The 17,588-nt window shown below is 41.8% G+C and overlaps 1 protein-coding gene across 1 annotated transcript; it reads right to left on the bottom strand.

Annotated features, from left to right (window-relative positions):
- Positions 1 to 6,924: 6,924 nt before the first annotated feature.
- Positions 6,925 to 12,256, bottom strand: LOC307016265 (uncharacterized protein). The gene is made up of 21 exons (XM_079645304.1): positions 12,106 to 12,256; positions 11,958 to 12,028; positions 11,779 to 11,874; positions 11,569 to 11,693; positions 11,025 to 11,168; positions 10,859 to 10,945; positions 10,607 to 10,771; positions 10,437 to 10,533; positions 10,135 to 10,352; positions 9,896 to 10,052; positions 9,372 to 9,580; positions 9,172 to 9,289; positions 8,847 to 9,046; positions 8,656 to 8,778; positions 8,412 to 8,603; positions 8,245 to 8,342; positions 8,034 to 8,164; positions 7,753 to 7,942; positions 7,460 to 7,601; positions 7,255 to 7,375; positions 6,925 to 7,184 (listed from the first exon to the last, which is right to left on the bottom strand). The coding sequence occupies exons 1-21, from the start codon at positions 12,123 to 12,125 to the stop codon at positions 7,114 to 7,116; spliced, it is 2,775 nt and encodes a 924-aa protein (XP_079501430.1). The 5' UTR covers positions 12,126 to 12,256; the 3' UTR covers positions 6,925 to 7,113.
- Between the last annotated feature and the right edge of the window lie 5,332 nt (positions 12,257 to 17,588).

The following is a 17,588-nucleotide window of genomic DNA, read 5'->3' as shown; positions in this document are numbered from 1 at the left end:
ATCCAATGCTGGGATCACACCACAACACAGTTAATGACAGATGTTATAAATCTATATTAGAAGAGAGCTGGTTGACTTCTCAAGAAAGATTCATTGCCACAAGGTATTCTGCTAAAACAACCAACAGGAAGCTTGTGGAAAGGCTATTTAAAGAAAGCTTAGTTTCTATAGTTCACTGAGCCAGTGCTGTGCTTTTTTGATTGATCATTTTACCAATCTATGTATCTACTGTACCACAATGTGACCATGTGACTCCAAATCAATGCAGCATTGTATTAATACACCTCTTTTTTATAGGATTTTAGTCGACCTATTCTATTTTATTTTGTTTCCTTTCTGGCATCATGTGAAGCATTGTCCTACCCAAAGCAAACCAGATATTAATCCTACACTGGACAAATATGATATTGAAGCCAATGAACATTGCAGCCAATAAAGAAACTACATAGTTGTCATGACTGTGGGGGAAACTTCTGAAGCAATTGGAGTCGGGACTCAGAGAGACACGAGGAGAGCTTGAGCTTTGATGGCAAACACTGACGGTTTATTTGGAGCTTCGGCCAGAGAATTCACAAGAAATGTCACGGGCCACGATCTGACCACACGGTTGAGATGCCACAATCAATTCTAAGGAAATCTACCCCAGACCCATGTATTTGGCTAGTTCAGAGAGAATAATCAACATTCTTCAATGCAATTTGGTTTTCGTTCTCACCACTCAACTGAGACAGCTAACTGTGTCTTTGTGGAAAAGGTTAAATCTATGTTGGACACGAGCCCATATGTAGGTGCTGTCTTCCTTAATCTCAGGAAGGCTTTTGACACTGTTGACCACCAAGTGCTCCTTACAAAGCTGACGTATTTCAAATTTTTCGGCAGATTCAATACAGTGGGTTGAGTCTTACTTATCAAACAGAAAACAGTGTGTTTTGGTCAACGGTACCAAATCCCCCTACCTTGTCAACCCTGTTGGGGTTCCACAAGGTTCCATTCTTGGACCATTACTGTTTTCTCTGTACATTAATGACTTGCCTAATGTATGTCCTGATTTGAATGTACAAATGTATGCCGATCAGCGAAGTGCAGTCAGGGGAGGCAGGGGAGGCAGAGCCTCACCTGTCATACTCCAATGTAACAGAAAAACAACTAAAGAAAAACTAAATAGTAATAATAATAAAATGTCTCCACTGATCTATGATGTAAGTGTGATTTGTGTATGATTCCAATCGCTTTTTAAAGTCAAAATCAGCCAATTTGCCGAGCTCCGCTACAACTACAGGTAGCGATGAGAAGTGAGGCAGGGACGAGCTCTGCCTCTCGTAAGCCCATAGTAACTTGCTGGAGCACGGGCACTAATTTAGCGCGGGCACTTATTTTGTTCCCGCGCTCAAGCCAGTTACTGTGGGGTGAGGTGAGGCACAGATGAGCTCTGCCTCACCTCAGAATGTGTCACCCCACAGAAACTGGCTGGAAAGCGGGCACTAAGCGCATGCCTGTTACCATCTCACTGTAGGTCACCAATGTAATGTTTGTAGATCCCTTTATTACATTTATCCTCGCCATCCATAGTCTCTAAATAACTTATTTAACGTATATATGATATTTAGTCTCGCTGGTCTCATCATATAACGGCAATGAAAAAAGCAGCAGGAGAGGCAGCCATAACCTCTGCCGCACTGAAGGGGGCGCACGTGAGCCCACAGGTTCTTGTTGCTACTGTTATTCTACGCAGAGACGGATAGACACAAACAACAAACTAGACTTTTGAAACTACAGGAAAGATAAGGAGGACTTTTACAAGAAACTAATAGAGATTGTTGTCCAGAAGGAGAGCATGGACTTAATCTTCAAGTCAAGGTAAGACCACAATTGTAATGAAAATGGGATATTACTAAGAAAGAACAATCCAATATTTGGATTTTGGGTAAACTTTTGTTGAACGGTCTGTTTAAAATGAATCGAAGCATCAGACTAAAAAAGCTTTTGAAAATAACCAAATATTTTCATTAAGGTCAAAATATAACATTTGTAAATCTGACTCTGAAAGAGTCAGTGCCTCACCAGCCATGAAGCTCACCGCACGTCACTGATGCCGATGATGCGGTCATCTTTGTACAGGGGAAGAATACTGAAAAGATTACATCCTTTCTCTCAAATGCATTGGACAAGGTTCAACACTGGCTGAAAAACATTTGCTTACAGTTAAATGCAAAAAAAACAGTGTGCATGATGTTCAGTAAACGACCAGTCAAAATCGAAGGATCCAATGTGTTTTTAAACGGAGCAGAATTGGAACTAGTCCCCCACTTTAAGTATCTTGGAGTCATACTGGACTCAAACTTGACTTTTAAGAAACATATCAAGAAATTATCCAATACCGTTAAATTCAATTTGAAACAAATCAGACTTTTCTTAACTGTCAATGCTGCAAAGTCATACCTCCACTGTATGATTCCATCCCACATTGAATATTACAATACATACAATATTCATATAAAAGGCAATTGAATTCTGCAAAGAGGTGTGTATCCATCTCGTCTAGTTATGTTGTACAATGCTGCATTGATTTGGGGTCAATAGCTCACATTATATGGAAGCCATTTGTTGAAAGATTTGTTTTATATTCATATAAATAAAATAAGAGCGACTAAAATCCACCAGAAAGGGCAGTAGAAAAGCACATGTTGCCGGCTTGAAGTCTGGGAAGAGAAGGGAAGAAGAGAAAGGAGGGAACACAGTAGGTACACAGGAGGTACAGTCAACATGTGTGTACGTGCGGACCAATACCCCCAACCTGTAGTTCGATGAAGGCGTGGGCGAGGTCCGAAGCTGTTGCCGAGGCGAAGGAAGAGGCCAGACAGGGTCCCGAAGCACGCCACCCATGGGCCGATGAAAATGTGAGCGATGTCCGAAACCGCCTTCGAGGTGGTGAAAAAGCGAGAGGGTCCACACGAGGCCGACCAGACATGATCGAACCTCATCTCAGGCACCAAGGAAAAGCTCAAAGGTTGTCCTGTCCACGATCAAAAAACAAGTGGGCGAAATTGCGAGAGGATCCACACGACTTGGGCGAACCTCTTCTCCGGCACCACCAAAAAGAGTTAACAAATGGACAATGTCAGCCGTTATCCGCTAGCCGTTAGCTCTCACTCATCGTTAGCTGCTAGCCGTTAGTCTTCGTTGTTAGCCGTTAGTCGTCGTTGTTAGCCGTTAGTCGTCGTTGTTAGCCGTTAGCTGTTAGCCGTTATTGTCAGCCGTCGTTGTTAGACGGCCGTTAGCCGCAAGTCGGTAGCCGTTATTCGATGTTGTCAGCCCCGGAGTCTCTGCTAGGCGGCGTGCCTCTACCAGGGAAGGTGCCGCTGCGTGTTGGGGCCAGCACCTCAGGGGTAAAACGCAGGGCGGCCAGGAAGAACCGGTCAGCTCCTTCGGATAAAGCGTGGGGCTCAACACTAGCCCTGTTAGCAAGCACTGTCTGGACATGCAGCCGCATTTCTGGAAGAAACAGTCCCGTGAACAAGAAGTCGGGTTCTTTCGTACCTAGCAGGTCGCGTATCGTCTCCATGTGGTCGGAAGGCTTGCTGTCTCCAAGCGCCGGAACGATGTGGGAATGTCGAGCGACGTCCCCGGCCATTCCGCAGAGGACGCACCGAGCTTCAGTCCGTGTGCACGAGGCAGCCACGGACGTCTCCAAAAATCCCCGGCAGTTTGATAAAAACGGCGTTTCTAGCCATTTTCGGTCCAGTCTTGGAAACTTCTGCGAGACTTATGTCACGGTCACCAGTGTAGTGCCGAGAGAAGGGAGTCGGAGGCGATACATTGAAGGTGCAAAGCTGGCTTTGAGCAGCAGAAAAGCACATGTTGCCGGCTTGAAGTCCGGGAAGAGAAGGGAAGAAAACACAGTAGGTACAGTCAACATGTGTACGTGCGGACCAATACCCCCAACATGTAGTTCCATGAGTGAATTATGATAAACAGTCATCACCACAGGCTTCACATTCCCTACGGAAAATATGACAGTGTTAAAGAAAGTCTCAAACAATACATGTAATGTAATGACAAAGTGAGAGAAACACGATGGATGTTAGATTTAACCGGGGACACAGAATTTGACGGATAGCAGAATAAGCTGTAACACAATTAGCCTACAGACTGCAGACTTGCTTTACATCGCCAAAAATTGAACAAACAGTACCTGGACTGTAAGCAGGAAGAGATACAGTTATTCTGCACATTTGAAGTTCTGGTTTTTAAACTTAGAGTGAGCATTTCCAAGTATTTGAGGGTTGTCTTGCTCCATTGGCTGTGAATGTTAATAAAGACCCTGTGAAGTGTGCACCTGTGCATGATCTGTTATGCTAATACGTATAGTAATGACCAAAATTGTCCTTGGAACCCATATCAAAAGATGTTGGAATAGCAACGAATTTGACGAGTTTTGAATTTGCCGGGGAAATCTGCAGTCGACCTTCGCCTTCGTGGGCGTGGCTTGCGATCTACTGCGTGACTTCACGAGATGGACGCCGCCGCACTGTTTACATTCACAGCCGTTCATTTTTTCTCTTTTTCAAAGTCGAATTTCTCAACGTTTTTGAGCTAGTATTTTCCTGGAAAGTGTGTCGGAGTTGACTGGAAGTGATTGCCAATCGAGAAAACCTGACAATAGAGGCGACAGTGAAGAAAGAGGGATGAAAAACACAGGGGAAACGATGCATTGCCGCTGGCTGTAGTAATGTCAAGTCTGCCGAAGTGGCGATGTTTCTGTTCCCAAAAGATGAAGGTGAGCCTGGCTGGTGTCATTGTTTCGTAGATTATTTGATTGATCATGATAAATAAAGGCCACTTGTCGATTCGAGAGAGAGAGAGAAAGAGAGACTGAGAGAGTTACAGGGTTGTCGTTAGCATCTGGTGCTAGCTCGGAGCTAACGGAGATTAGCTGTTTCAACAATAAGGAGAGGGAGAGTGCTCTCCTGTGGGACTGAGAGAGATAACGTCAGCTCAGGGAGGTAAACTGTAGCCTAAGTTATCTCAGTGGGTTTGGTCATCTATGTAAACAAATATTTCCATCTATGTAATATCAGTTGTATAAAATAGGTTAAGAAATCCTTCCAATGTTTTTTGATTATTGAAATATATGTTTCATATGAGTGTTGAGAGCTGTATCCATAAATCTCTTAATGTTGCCCTCAAAGTTCACCAAATTGATCACTTTCCTCCATAGCCGTGGGAACGTGTTTCAAATGGGGGGTGCTGTGGGGATGACACCAGGGCCGGTTTTGACCAATTTGCTGCCCTATTGGCAACATTTTAGCTGGCAATGAAAAACCTCTACAAAAGCTACAAACAGAGAAACATATTGACATGGTGGACAGCTTATATAAAAAAGCTTCAAATGTATACTATTTAGTATTGCATGAACATTGAACATGTTTTAATTGGGGGGTGGAATTCACATCCTCTAGGGGGGTCCGGGGGTGCCCCCCCGGGAAGATTGTTTTTAACATTTTAAAGTAAAATGCTTCAATCTGGTGCACTTTGAGCGCCCAATTATAAGAGACTGATCTAGGGGATACAACTCTAAACACCCATATGAAAAAGATCGGTTTGCCTTTTAATAATCAAATAAGTATGTGAACATAACCGATAACCTACCATAGCCAATAACAAATAAATGTAGGCTAACTTGTTTTATTTTTGTGGTTCATTTATATCTTATTTTATCAGTTAACATTTATTTATTTATGCATATTTTTAAATCTCTCCAGTTTTAAACGATATTTTTGGTTTACTGTCCTATAGTATACATTGGAATGATTTCAAACCTGTTTTTATTTATCCTAATAATTATAAGGGAGTGCCTTGGAAATATTTGTTTACATAAATTGTGATCAAAACGTTTGAGACCCACTGAGATAACTTAGACTAAAGTGAAATATCTAAACACTCAAGAGTCCTTTACCTCACTGAACCCCTCAGTCTGACAGGACAGAACTCTCCCTCCACATTATTGTAGAAAGAGCTTCTTATATCCGTTAGCGCAGCAGAAGCTAACAACATTCCCCGCCGGTACAGGTGCACCCCTTCTCTCTATCTATCTCTCTCTCTCTCACGCTGGCTGTGAGCTGCGGGCGCCTGATAAGCCAACATCCCCCACTTTCATCACTTACAGCGCCCATCGTACAGGGAAAATGGAAAATGTAACCGGGGTGAAAAGGGTGTTATCTTTACTTAATTATGAATGTTGTAACGTCAAGGCTGAATTCATTTTTTTTTTAAATTATATTTGTATTTAATCTTGTGGAAGTGCAGATCCCCTGTCCTCCACCAGGGGGTGCTGCAGCACCCTCAGCACCCCTACTTCCCACGGCCCTGCTTTCCTCATCTATCCTGTCCGAAAAGCTGTCCAAAGCAATCATTTCTCTCACACTAGTATCACTTTCCAAAGTCTCCGCCATGTTTACAATCGCAACTAGGTACATCTTGTGACGTCACAGCCACTATCGTCTGCAACTTCCGTTAGGCTCAGACGGCAAAATTAATAATTCATTAATTATGAAAAAATATTTTAGCCGTGAACAGGCACAATGATATGTAAGGAATAAAACTGCCATTTCATTTTGGTGCAAAAACATGCACTTCACTGGGTCTTTAAGGTTTGTTGTGTTTCCTAAAGGCGGAAGTGAGGACAGTCAAACATCACATTTTAGTGCGTCTCCAGTATGCGGGGCTTATCAATGGGGAAATAATAACTTCAGAATGTATTTCATTTAGCGCCTAACACAACTTATTATTTTGTTTATTATACAAGATGTATTTTCTACATATGTTGATGATTCTCTGCATTTTGTTGGAGTTATGAGGGTACTGGTTGACACAACCTGCTTTTACAGTTGACCACAGAAGATGCAACACATTGATAAAAGAGACTATGAATAAATGTGGCTTTTATTTTTTGTATTCGTTTATTTTTCAAAATGCGCGAGTCGTTATCGTCATCCATCAATATAAAAGGCAGTTCATTCATAGATAAAATTGTGTTCCCCTGGTCCTGGAGCCAAACAATGATCAAATATACATAAGGTGCAAACGACACAATGTAAACACTTCAGAAAATATTCAGAGGTTAGACAGAATAATTGCCCCAGAGGAGATCTGCTTTCGGCGTGTTGAGTCGGTGCTTCTTCGCTCTGCAAAACAAGTAAAGATTACCAGCTGCACATCCAGATCGACTACATTTGATCAGACTCGATCACTTACCCCTTTTTACACCTGCAGGTCTTGAGTAGCTCTGACCTGGAGGATGCACACACTGGCCTCTACAGGAACCATCTGCCTGGCTGCTCGTGTCACAAATCACTGCATCACAGTGGACATAGATCTGTGGACAGACAGGATGATTTATTACACAGGGCTACATGCAGCAGTGGCCAAAAGACTCCTGATTTGGATTTACAAGTCTTACCTGGTCTTTGAGAACCTCGTCATCTTTAGTGAACGTGAACATCTTTACAGAGAAGCGCTTGATGTGGGACGGGACTAAAACTCTGGAGTCACTCACAACGGGATGGAAAACTGTGGCATGGCTGTCATCGCGATTCTCACAGCTAGTGAAGGAATTCGAAAGTTAAAATAAAGCTGCCATTAAATGAAATTAGAATGCTTTTTAGTGAATCATTTAGACAGTGTTTACACAACTCACTTCTGACCAAAGGTCTCAGTCGAGAACATGTAGTAGTTAGTTTTGCACAACATTACCTGTCCACAATGATGTCCCAGCTTGGCAGAGATGTCCTATCTTCATAAAGGGTTGCCCAACAGTTCTCAGCAATGAGTTCCAATTGCGGGTCGGTAGAATGCATCAGCTCCACCTCAAAATACAGAGGCTGCCGCAGATATTTCACCACTGGATAATCCTCTGCTTGGTAGAAGAGCTCGTAGGATGGATCTGCAGGAGAAGAGTCCCGTTAGAGAAAGGAGGCCTGGACATTTACAGTGTTTTGTATGCATGAACAAGATGTTGTAAAATTCCACCATGCCTTGGGCTAGCCTCATCTGCACCATCAGCTGCCCGGCGCCGATTTCTGCAGCGGGCTCAAAGGTTCTTGGTTTAGCGCTGAAGGCAACAGCCTGAGTCTTATTGACCACATAGAAGCAGGAAATGGTTTGCCTATTAGGGGAAAAATAAAATATATAAAACGCATACATTGAAGGTGTTCATCTCCAATTATACAGAATCAAATATTTTACCTGTAATCAGGATCAACTGGTGATGTGTTGGCTGCTCCTTTGGCGTTGTTGTAAGACAGGCGGATCTCATTTTCATACATCATGTAGTTGTCAAAGAACTATTTAACAAAAATACATTAACATTTGACAAAAAGCCCTTTTGATATATAAATGTGATTCACACTCACCATTCTGGTGGTTCCACAGGTATCCACACTGAAGGAGAAATATGCAAAGCGATCGTCGCTGAACTGTGGTGTGCAGGACTGGTCCTTTAGCGTCAGCTGACTTGGCTCCAGATTACGAGTAGATTCAACCTTCACAGCCACAGCGGTCATTGTGCCATTGGGGTGGCACTCTGGAGGAAGAAGCAGGCAATGTGTAAAGCAACAAAAATCCATCAATTAAAGCAGCAAATATACTTAGATGTCACATCTTACCAGTTGCTTTTAAGGGGAAGTAGCAAGCCAGATAGAGATCAGCAAGCACCCAGTCGTTTGCACGATCCAACAGAAGCAGGTCAATTCTGGATTTGACTGATTCTGCAGTGAGCAGCTGTGGAAAAGAAAGTAAAGTTGGCCAATGCAGACGATCTATGGTGGGATGTTTTAGTTTTGACATACCTCGAAAACAGCGTCCTTGGCAGTGTATGGCAGAATGAGGCTGAGGTGTGTGCCGTTGTCATAGAAATTGTAGTCTTCAGCCATCTCAGCCGTCAGCTCTCGAGGTCCAACGATAGCCTTGAAATTAGAGCCGTGACTCCCGAACTCCACGCTGATGTGAAACTGGTTCTGGTCACAGGTGCCAGCCATGATGGGTAGCACTAAAGCAGCAAAACTTGCATTATCCATTTGATTGTGTAGCTTTTACTCCAATATGTTTCATTTCATTTTAGAAAACACAATTTGCATAAAGATATTGTCAAAAGCAAATTCAATATGATCTCACCAACATCCTGCAGAGAGGCCTGCAGGTCGACCGGGAGAGCAAACGGAGTTTCTTCAGGCAGGATGATCAACCCAAAGATCAGAGAGAGGAAGTAGGATGTAACCATGCGCTCAGGATTCTGCAACAAATGAAATAAAAGCTCAGCAACACTGAATATATGCTGGTACAAAGTGATATTTTTAATCTATAATGTCACATACATGTTTAAAGACCACATCGGCATCAAAGGGCACTTGAAGAGAGAAAATCTTGGAGCCATTAGCCAAGCTGTGTTCCTGGACTGTGAAGCCTTTGGCATTGCTCTCCTCAACAGTGAGGACCCCGGTGGAGAAGGTGATGTTCCTCAGCTCAACGTCATGGAGGAAGGTTCCCAAGAGAACGCTGAACACCCGAGTCTCTGGGACAGTGTCTGAGGAACAGAACGTGGCAGGTTTACAAATTCTAAACCAGCCTCAACATTGATAGAGAACAATTGAGTAGTTGGCTTGAGTGCTACTTTAAAAAAAAAAAACTATTAAAAAAAAGGCACTCTTTGTAAGCAAAAGTGGATTATACTGTACTTGGCTTTCTTGAATTCCTATAGAAACCACACCATTTTGAGATAAATGACCACTGAAACAGGCCTCGCGTTTTTGTCAGACTTGTTGATCCAAAGCTAGGTAAAAGTCTAACCTCTTTTTGGTCGCCAACATTTTTTTCATACTCACTACAAAATGTGACTTACCATCCTGGACTTGGGGAGGTTGAGGCATCAAAGGAGTCATGATGGGGAACAGAACCTTGTATCTGGTATCATCTTGGGTGTCATCTTCCCTCCACAGTACCTCAAGCATGGGCTCCACGAAGTAGGTGATGTGGTACTGGTCATCTGGGGCATGGCTCTGCAATAATTCATGACATTTCAATAAAACATGCAAATGCACTAGTGACTCTTGCATTTCTAATCTAGAGATTTCCCCCAACCTTGTAGTAACCATCAGGCGAGCCCACTGGGATCTCGACGACGATGTGGAAGTCTGTGGTGCTCAGTGTGTACCCCCGTGCGACCATCTGAGATCTATCAAGCCTCTGCCCGTTGATGCCCATGTGCATTTCTGAGATTGTAATTCTGCCGTCCAACAGAGGAGTCACACGGCGAGGTACGTGCCAAGAGATCATATCCTCGGTGAAGAGGACGCCACCTGTTAATGACAAAATGGAGCCGTTGAGGTTAACTGTGCAACTATTAAGCTTACTGTGAAGGCAATATGTTGCTCAGGACTCACCTTTGGGACAAGCAGCTGCCAAGTTCACTACATTCAGACCCTCTGGTGCCATGTAGTAGGCGCTCACCCTGAAAACTTCCATGGGGACTCCAGCCACCTAAAGAGAGGAGAGGTTTAATATAATTGACGAGGGAAAGGAAAGAAACACTGTATAGGAGTGTGTTGCTTACATCCTCTGAATAAGTCTGTGCTGTATTGTACGGGCTTCGCATAACCAGACGACTAGAGGTAGTTTTGGCAGCGTAGCCGGCTTGTTCAGCCTCTTGCAGCACCATGGCCACTGGTTCTGGGGTGTAAAACGTCATCTTCCAGATACCTTGTGATGCACCAGAGGCCTACAGGAAAGAACAAATAATAATTAAATCCTCATTGGTGTAGGGAGGAATTAAACTGTAGTATCTGAACAGTGTAATTCAACATACTTCAGGATTGGCGTTGAGCTTGTCATCTTTACCATCCCGAGTCTGACCCTTAGCTTCAGCATCAAGGTTAGCCATGTGGTGCGAAACCTAAAACAGAAAATGGTGGTTTTAGCATTAGTTTCCATGCACACAAGACGGTGGAATCATCAATGTAAAGATGACCTACTTCCATGTAGTTCCTGTCACAAAAGATTTCCCTGGAGGCCCAGCGAGTGTAGCTGCAAGTCTGATACACGTCATGACTGACCACGTCTGATGGATTCTCGCCGTACATCTGGAGTCTCAAGCCAACGTTAAATGTAGCATCATCCTATAAATATACAACAAATTAAGAGAAAATCCCTAATATTCTTTGGTTCCAGCTTTTTTGTCATTGAAAATGTAATATCCTTGCCTTCAGGGACACATTTGAAGTCTAAATGGGTATGTAACAAATGAGTCAAGAAAGTACCTAGCAGATGAATACAGTTTTAAGTGGAGCAGTGTTAACATTTTAGGGATGTACCAAACAAAAAAGGGAAATGTACTTTGTGTCTTTTAAGGGTAAGGGGTTAAAAATTAAATTCAGGGAAACACAAAAATGGGAGTAACCATGTGCTTGTTGAGCCATTAATTCAGTCACTCGAGACAGAATTAGCACATGTGGCCCCAACTAAACTTGGTAAAAAATGACATTGAATGCTGTTAAACCACTTTAGCTCAAAACAAACCTTGTTGTCCACAAAGCAGCCCATCAGGGAGGTGTAGATTCTGGTATTACCCCACGGGTCAGACTCCATGCTGTATCCACACTGAGCAGCCATGCTAGGTGTCAACAAAATGTGCTTGGTGCCATCTGAGGGGAGAGAATAAGCTTTGTCAGGGAGCCCTTTCCTCAGTGATGAACCAATCAGCTCATTATTAGCAGTGTAAGTACTTACTGATAGCCTCCACCTCAAGCTGGTTTCCCACTGCTAAAGCCTTGTCCAACGACAGTCTCATTACATTTGCGGCACAGTCAGACCTTAACCCACTGCCTGTTAAAAGAAAAGGTTTGTGAGGAGAATTTGAACCGAGTTAATATGCTGTATAAAATGACTTAATGAGAATTGAAGCTTACTTGATTGTGAATTTAGCTTCACATTAGGCCTGGCTTGACCCAAGATGATAGCTGCTGCCATCCATAACAAGCTTGAACACATAAAACACATCATTTAGAGACAATTAAGTATACACATAGAAAGACATTTACAATAAATTTAACTTACATGTGCCCAAGCCTCAGCATGGTGCAGTTTGTAAGCAGCAAAACCCAAAACTACAAGAATACAGTCAGTATCAGAGCTTGGCAAATGTCCAGCACACCTTCCAACAAAAACACAAGTCTAAAAGGAAGGGGACTGGATGATTAACTGAGACATCAGCAGCTGCTTTATATTCCACTTAACGACAAAGCACAGGTGAGGCTTGTTAAGGATTCTCCACACACACACACACACACACACACACACACACACACACACACACACACACGCACACACACGCACACACACACACAGGGTGAGCTGATGTATGCCTAGTTTATTAAGAACATATTGTAAAAACATATGTATGGAAAGGAAAAACACACATTCTTCAGTCGTGTAAAAAAAGTATTTATTGTTCAGCAAAAGTAGATTTGTATTTGATATTATACATATATTACATTTTTATATTTCAAGAAGCAACAAAAATAATCCGCAGTTAATAACAAATGAAACTTTTCCTTAAAACCACATGTGCATTTGTTGATTTTTGCCTTTGAGCCTCTTTATTATGACTAATCTAACATTTGATTATTGTTTGTGCATATTCTCAAACCTCCTTGCAAGATGATGCACTAACATTTATTACAGACAGTAAAACCCGAGCTTATCGTTTCACCCGGGTCGATTAGTGTGCTCTGTCCAATTATGCAATGATATATGTTCAGGCCATAACAATATGTTCCAACTGGAAGAGTGTTGAGTCAGTGCAGGAGAAGGAATAATCAATGCTCTGCTTAACAAAAACCATATCAAAATGTTGCACCCATCCCTGTGGGATTTCTACTTGGTTTCATAGGTTCTAACTGAATGTTTTTGCAGCAATAGTTTTATTTTCATTGTTTCTGTTCCTTGTGTATGTTATTTTTTATGTGGTTTGTGTTTACTTTAAGGTTCATCTTCATTCTGATATCTTTAATCAAAGGGTTCATGTTCAGATCAAATACGATTCTAATTTTCGATACGATAGCTGTATATTATTGGAAATAATTTGACAAAACTTGACCGATTTTTTCTTCAAGCCAACAGATTTCAGGATTTATAAAAAGGTAAATTCTATAGTTTATGGAGTTGTCAGTATCCCCTGTCTATCTTGTGCTGCTGGTCCAGAAGTGTCTGTTTCAGGCTCACTTTAGCATCTTCAAAATCTGGATTCATCTTCAATACTTGTTGGAAGTCACTCTTGGCGTCATCGACAAAACCTGTAAGACATTAAAAATGTTCATAGATAAATGTCATGATATGTAATGTACTGCCAAACTAGCTCATTAAGAGTCAGCAGTTTTAAGTTCTGGGCATCATGAGAACAAGTGAGTACACAGCTTCATCTGGTGTTAAAAGAAGAACACACCAACTGACTCAAACACACATTAACCCATCTAATGCTGGGACCACACCACAACACAGTTAATGACAGATGTTATAAATCTATATTAAAAGAGAGCTGGTTGACTTCTCAAGAAAGAGTCACTGCCACAAGGTATTCTGCTAAAACAACCAACAGGAAGCTTGTGGAAAGGCTATTTAAAGAAAGCTTAGTTTCTATAGTTCACTGAGCCAGTGCTGTGCTTTTTTGATTGATCATTTGACCAATCTATGTATCTACTAGGGATGTAACGATATACCGAACATCGCGGTATCGTGGTAAATAAACGTCCCAATACCGTCGTGAGACTGACAAAATCTACCGCGATTTAAAAAATAAATAAATGTAATCTTTTTTTTTTTTAAACCTTTATTTAACCAGGTGGTCCCATTGAGATCGTCGATCTCTTTTTCAAGAGAGACCTGTCCAACATGGCAGCAAGTAGGTTACAACATGAACATAAAACAACACATAACACAAAAGGACATCGTATTTACAGGGCTACATTTACACACCTAGAGACATTGACAAGTACCAACAATATATTTATATCTCGCCCTGTCAATAAGCCTCACCTTCTTGGTGGAGAGACAATGCACAGTTTGACCCACTGCTGTCACCCATGGCCAAAGCATATCTCTCCGTCCCACTGAGGTGGCGTTAGACTTTTTCGCTGTCCGTCATTTTGACAGACAGGATTGTAAAATATCCGTCATAATCCCTTATTACCCGTCGGGTCTGAACAGTTCACGAAAGAGCACGCTCGTGAACTGTCAACGGGGGGGGGGGGGGCGGTGTTATGCCGTGTGTGTATGCACCTCGCGGGAGCGCGCACAGCGTAAAGCAAAACCTCCCAGACATGTATTGATCTGTACGGCAAAGTACGGTTTGGAAACTATATCATTTCCTTTTGGAGGGCATGCATAACACGGCATAACACCAGAGCCTCGCTGCGGGGAAACGTTGGCGCTGTTCCAAGTTTGTTCTAATCTGTCAAAATGACAGACGGCTTTCAGATTTTTCCGTCATTGTTAAATAAAATATTCCGTTAACGCGACCACTGCTGTCCCAGCAACATCAGTACCAAGCGAGAGAGTTTTTTCCAGAGCAGGGGATATTGTAAATGCCCAAACATCCCAGCTTCTAAATACCTGGAAACCGTGGACATTCTCATATTCCTAAAAACCTGTCTGATGATGCTGAGTGAGTGACTAGTGAGTTTGAGTTGAGTTACTTGAAAAACTAAAGTGAAACTTGATTTATTTTATTGAAGGGTCTGATTATTAAATGTCCTTGTTTATTTGTGAGATGCAGTGGCACAAAGAAAATGCCTACTTTGTTTGGTAGTACTAGTAGGTCCAAAAACACTGCTTTTCTTGTTCCTATCTGTTACTGTCACTTTGTTTTTGACACTTTAAAATACTGCTATCCTACTAAAATGCTGTACAAATCAGATGTATTATGTAATAAAGAAACATTTTCCGAGTAAAAATGTTTTTATTGAAAAAGAAAATGAATTTCTTTTTCTTTATTATTCAATATCGCGATAAATACCGTACCGTGGACTTATTATCGCGATATTATCGTACCGTGAGTTTTTGGTATCGTTACATCCCTAGTATCTACTGTACCACAATGTGACCATGTGACTCCAAATCAATGCAGCATTGTATTAATACACCTCTTTTTTATAGGATTTTAGTCGACCTATTCTATTTAATTTTGTTTCCTTTCTGGCATCATGTGAAGCATTGTCCTAGCCAAAGCAAACCAGATATTAATCCTACACTGGACAAAATATGATATAGGAGCCAATGAACATTGCAGCCAATAAAGAAACTCCATAGTTGTCATGACTACTTCTGAAGCAATTGGAGTCGGGACTCAGAGAGACACGAGGAGAGCTTGAGCTTTGATGGCAAACACTGACAGTTTATTTGGAGCTTCGGCCAGAGAATTCACAAGACATGTCACGGGCCACGATCTGAGCTTACGTATTTCAATTTTTTGGCAGATTCAATACAGTGGGTTGAGTCTTACTTATCGAACAGAAAACAGTGTGTTTTGGTCATCGGTACCAAATCCCCCTACCTTGTCAACCCTGTTGGGGTTCCACAAGGTTCCATTCTTGGACCATTACTGTTTTCTCTGTACATTAATGACTTGCCTAATGTATGTCCTGATTTGAATGTACAAATGTATGCCGATCAGCGAAGTGCAGTCAGGGGAGGCAGGGGAGGCAGAGCCTCACCTGTCATACTCCAATGTAACGGAAAAACAACTAAAGACAAACTAAATAGTAATAATAATAAAATGTCTCCACTGATCTATGATGTAAGTGTGATTTGTGTATGATTCCAATCGCTTTTTAAAGTCAAAATCAGCCAATTTGCCGAGCTCCGCTACAACTACAGGTAGCGATGAGAAGTGAGGCAGGGACGAGCTCTGCCTCTCGTAAGCCCACAGTAACTTGCTGGAGCACGGTTACTAATTTAGCGCGGGCACAAAATAAGTGCCCGCGCTCAAGCCAGTTACTGTGGGGTGAGGTGAGGCACAGATGAGCTCTGCCTCACCTCAGAATGTGTCACACCACAGAAACTGGCTGGAAAGCGGGCACTAAGCGCATGCCTGTTACCATCTCACTGTAGGTCACCAATGTAATGTTTGTAGATCCCTTTATTACATTTATCCTCGCCATCCATAGTCTCTAAATAACTTATTTAACGTATATATGATATTTAGTCTCGCTGGTCTCATCATATAACGGCAATGAAAAAAGCAGCAGGAGAGGCAGCCATAACCTCTGCCGCACTGAAGGGGGCGCACGTGAGCCCACAGGTTCTTGTTGCTACTGTTATTCTACGCAGAGACGGATAGACACAAACAACAAACTAGACTTTTGAAACTACAGGAAAGATAAGGAGGACTTTTACAAAAAACTAATAGAGATTGTTGTCCAGAAGGAGAGCATGGACTTAATCTTCAAGTCAAGGTAAGACCACAATTGTAATGAAAATGGGATATTACTAAGAAAGAACAATCCAATATTTGGATTTTGGGTATCCTTTTGTTGAACGGTCTGTTTAAAAGGAATCGAAGCATCAGACTAAAAAAGCTTTTGAAAATAACCGAATATTTTCATTAAGGTCCAGGGCCGTGAGAAGTAGGGGTGCTGAGGGTGCTGCAGCACCCCCTGGTGGAGGACAGGGGATCTGCACTTCCACAAGATATAATACAAAAAAAACGAATTTTCAGCCTTGATGTAACAACATTCATAATTAAGTAAAGATAACACCCTTTTTCAACCCGGTTACATTTTCCATTCACTTTAGTCGAAGTTATCTCAGTGGGTCTCAAACGTTTTGATCACAATTTATGTAAACAAATATTTCCAAGGCACACCTTTATAATTATTAGGATAAATAAAAACAGGTTTGAAATCATTTCAATGTATACTATAGGACAGTAAACCAAAAATATCATTTAAAACTGGAGAGATTTTAAAATATACATAAATAAATAAATGGTAACTGGTAAAATAAGATATGAATGAACAACACAAATAAAATAAGTTACATGTATTTGTTATTGGCTATGGTAGGTTATTGGTTATGTTCACATACTTATTTGATAAATAAAATGCAAACCGATCTTTTTCATATGGGTGTTTAGAGTTGTACCCCCTAGATCAGTCTCTAATTGGGCGCTCAAAGTGCACCAAATTGAAGCATTTTACATTAAAATGTTAAAAAAAATCTTTCCGGGGGATTACCCCCGGACCCCCCGAGAGGATGTGAGGTCCACCCCCCCAATTAAAACATGTTATAATATATAATACATTTGAAGCCTTGTTATATAAGCTGTCCAACATGTCAATATATTTCTCTTTTTGCAGTGTATTGGTCTTTTGTAGAGGTTTTTCATTGCCAGCTAAAATCTTGCCTATAGGGCAGCACATTGGTCAGAACCAGCCCTGGTGTCATCCCCACAGCACCCCCCATTTGAAACATGTTCCCACGGCTATGTTAAGGTCAAAATATAACATTTGTAAATCTGACTCTGAAAGAGTCAGTGCCTCACC

Source organism: Notothenia rossii, assembly GCF_949606895.1.
Source record: "Notothenia rossii genome assembly, chromosome: 8".
Taxonomy (NCBI): domain Eukaryota; kingdom Metazoa; phylum Chordata; class Actinopteri; order Perciformes; family Nototheniidae; genus Notothenia; species Notothenia rossii.
This window is presented reverse-complemented; position numbering and strand designations above follow the sequence as displayed.